Source organism: Sinocyclocheilus grahami, unplaced genomic scaffold (assembly GCF_001515645.1).
Source record: "Sinocyclocheilus grahami isolate Dianchi unplaced genomic scaffold, SAMN03320097.WGS_v1.1 scaffold4007.1, whole genome shotgun sequence".
Lineage (NCBI taxonomy): Eukaryota > Metazoa > Chordata > Actinopteri > Cypriniformes > Cyprinidae > Sinocyclocheilus > Sinocyclocheilus grahami.
The window spans coordinates 10,341-11,923 of record NW_015509025.1 but is presented as its reverse complement, the minus strand read 5'-3'; the positions used below and the strand labels follow the sequence as shown (position 1 = coordinate 11,923).

Genomic DNA, 1,583 nt, shown 5'->3' with positions numbered 1-1,583 from the left:
TCTTATCTGATATGTTGTTTCCTTTGTTCAAACTTTATTTTTGCGCCTGGATGTTTTTACACAGTCTCAACGCCTCTGGGTCAAGGTCGAGTGAACCAGCTCGGTGGAGTTTTCATCAACGGAAGGCCACTGCCAAATCATATTCGACACAAAATAGTGGAAATGGCTCATCACGGCATCCGACCCTGTGTGATCTCCAGACAGCTGCGGGTCTCACACGGCTGCGTGTCCAAAATCCTCTGTCGCTACCAGGAGACCGGTTCCATCCGTCCGGGAGCGATAGGTGGAAGTAAACCGAGGGTGAGTGAACGATGTCGAAATAAAAGACATGTTTATACATTTAACAAATCGTAATGGGGGGTTAATGAATAATTAGGATGAATTATTAAATATATTTGAATCATAAATATATCTGGAATTGATAGTAAACAGAATGCGCATTTCTTGTGCTTTTTTTCCATCCACATTTTTGGTTCTACGCTAAAGCAAGTATCAACGCCCGACGTTGAGAAGAGAATTGAGGAATACAAACGCGAGAATCCAGGGATGTTCAGCTGGGAAATCCGGGATAAGTTGCTGAAGGACGGGGTGTGTGACAGAGGCACGGTTCCTTCAGGTGAGGCCTCTTCCGGTAAGCACCATTTCATTCCTATTGACATAAAGAGGACGTTACGCGCTTCACAGCATCTACTTAATAATAATAATAATAATAAATCTGTATATTCGTTTTTAATTAATTTTGGAGTTTTACATTTGAATTCTATAAATGAAATCCCATTTCTAGTGTGCATTGTTATGATTGTTACATTTGGCGTTACAGTGATTATCATCTCTCTTTATAGTTAGCTCCATTAGTCGGGTTTTGAGAGCTCGTTTTGGCAAGAAAGATGACGATGACGAATGTGATAAAAAAGATGAAGACGGAGAAAAGAAAACCAAGCACAGCATCGATGGGATTCTCGGGGATAAAGGTCAGAGGCCGTTACATTTCTCATTGTGTGCGAATAGATGCGAGGAAACGTGGCGCGTAAAAGTTGTGCATTATAACTCGAACTCCCACGGAAGATGTTTTTGAGGTGTTGATCGGTTGTACTGACAGATCGTGATGGACTGGTGCTGTAATTGCTGCTGTTGTTGCAATTGATATTTCATTAGGCAGTTATTTGAAAGGGACAGATGCTGCAGTCCTTCATTCTCGCCAGGGGGAATATGTGCGCCCCCTTGGAAAAAAAGAATGGCACAAATAGCTCTCATTATTCATGCTGCTAGCTGTTCAGTACTTACTCAGTTATTTATGTGAGCCCTGACGTCAGGTATTTAGCCGGGTAAATTAATTTGTGTGGCACATTCCATTTCCATCGCGTTTTAACGACCCCCTAAACGACAACTGACAGTTTGACCCATTTGAGAATCCATGTCAGTTTAAGCAACTACATTATACGAGACATGTGGACCCCGTGGAGGTGACTCGTTTTGACAACATTTATTATTATTATTTTTATTATTATTATTATTATATGATCTTCATAATATTGTGAAATGAAAATTATCATTTGACAATATTTGAACTGAATTGCATAACA

At 40.4% G+C, this 1,583-nt stretch overlaps 1 protein-coding gene across 1 annotated transcript; it reads left to right on the top strand.

Annotated features, from left to right (window-relative positions):
* Window positions 1-64: 64 nt before the first annotated feature.
* Window positions 65-971, top strand: LOC107576603 (paired box protein Pax-7-like; the record flags this gene model as incomplete). Its single annotated transcript, XM_016262750.1, has 3 exons — window positions 65-300; window positions 487-631; window positions 843-971. Coding segments are annotated over 3 exons (510 nt in total), but the record flags the coding sequence as incomplete, so codon positions are not given.
* Between the last annotated feature and the right edge of the window lie 612 nt (window positions 972-1,583).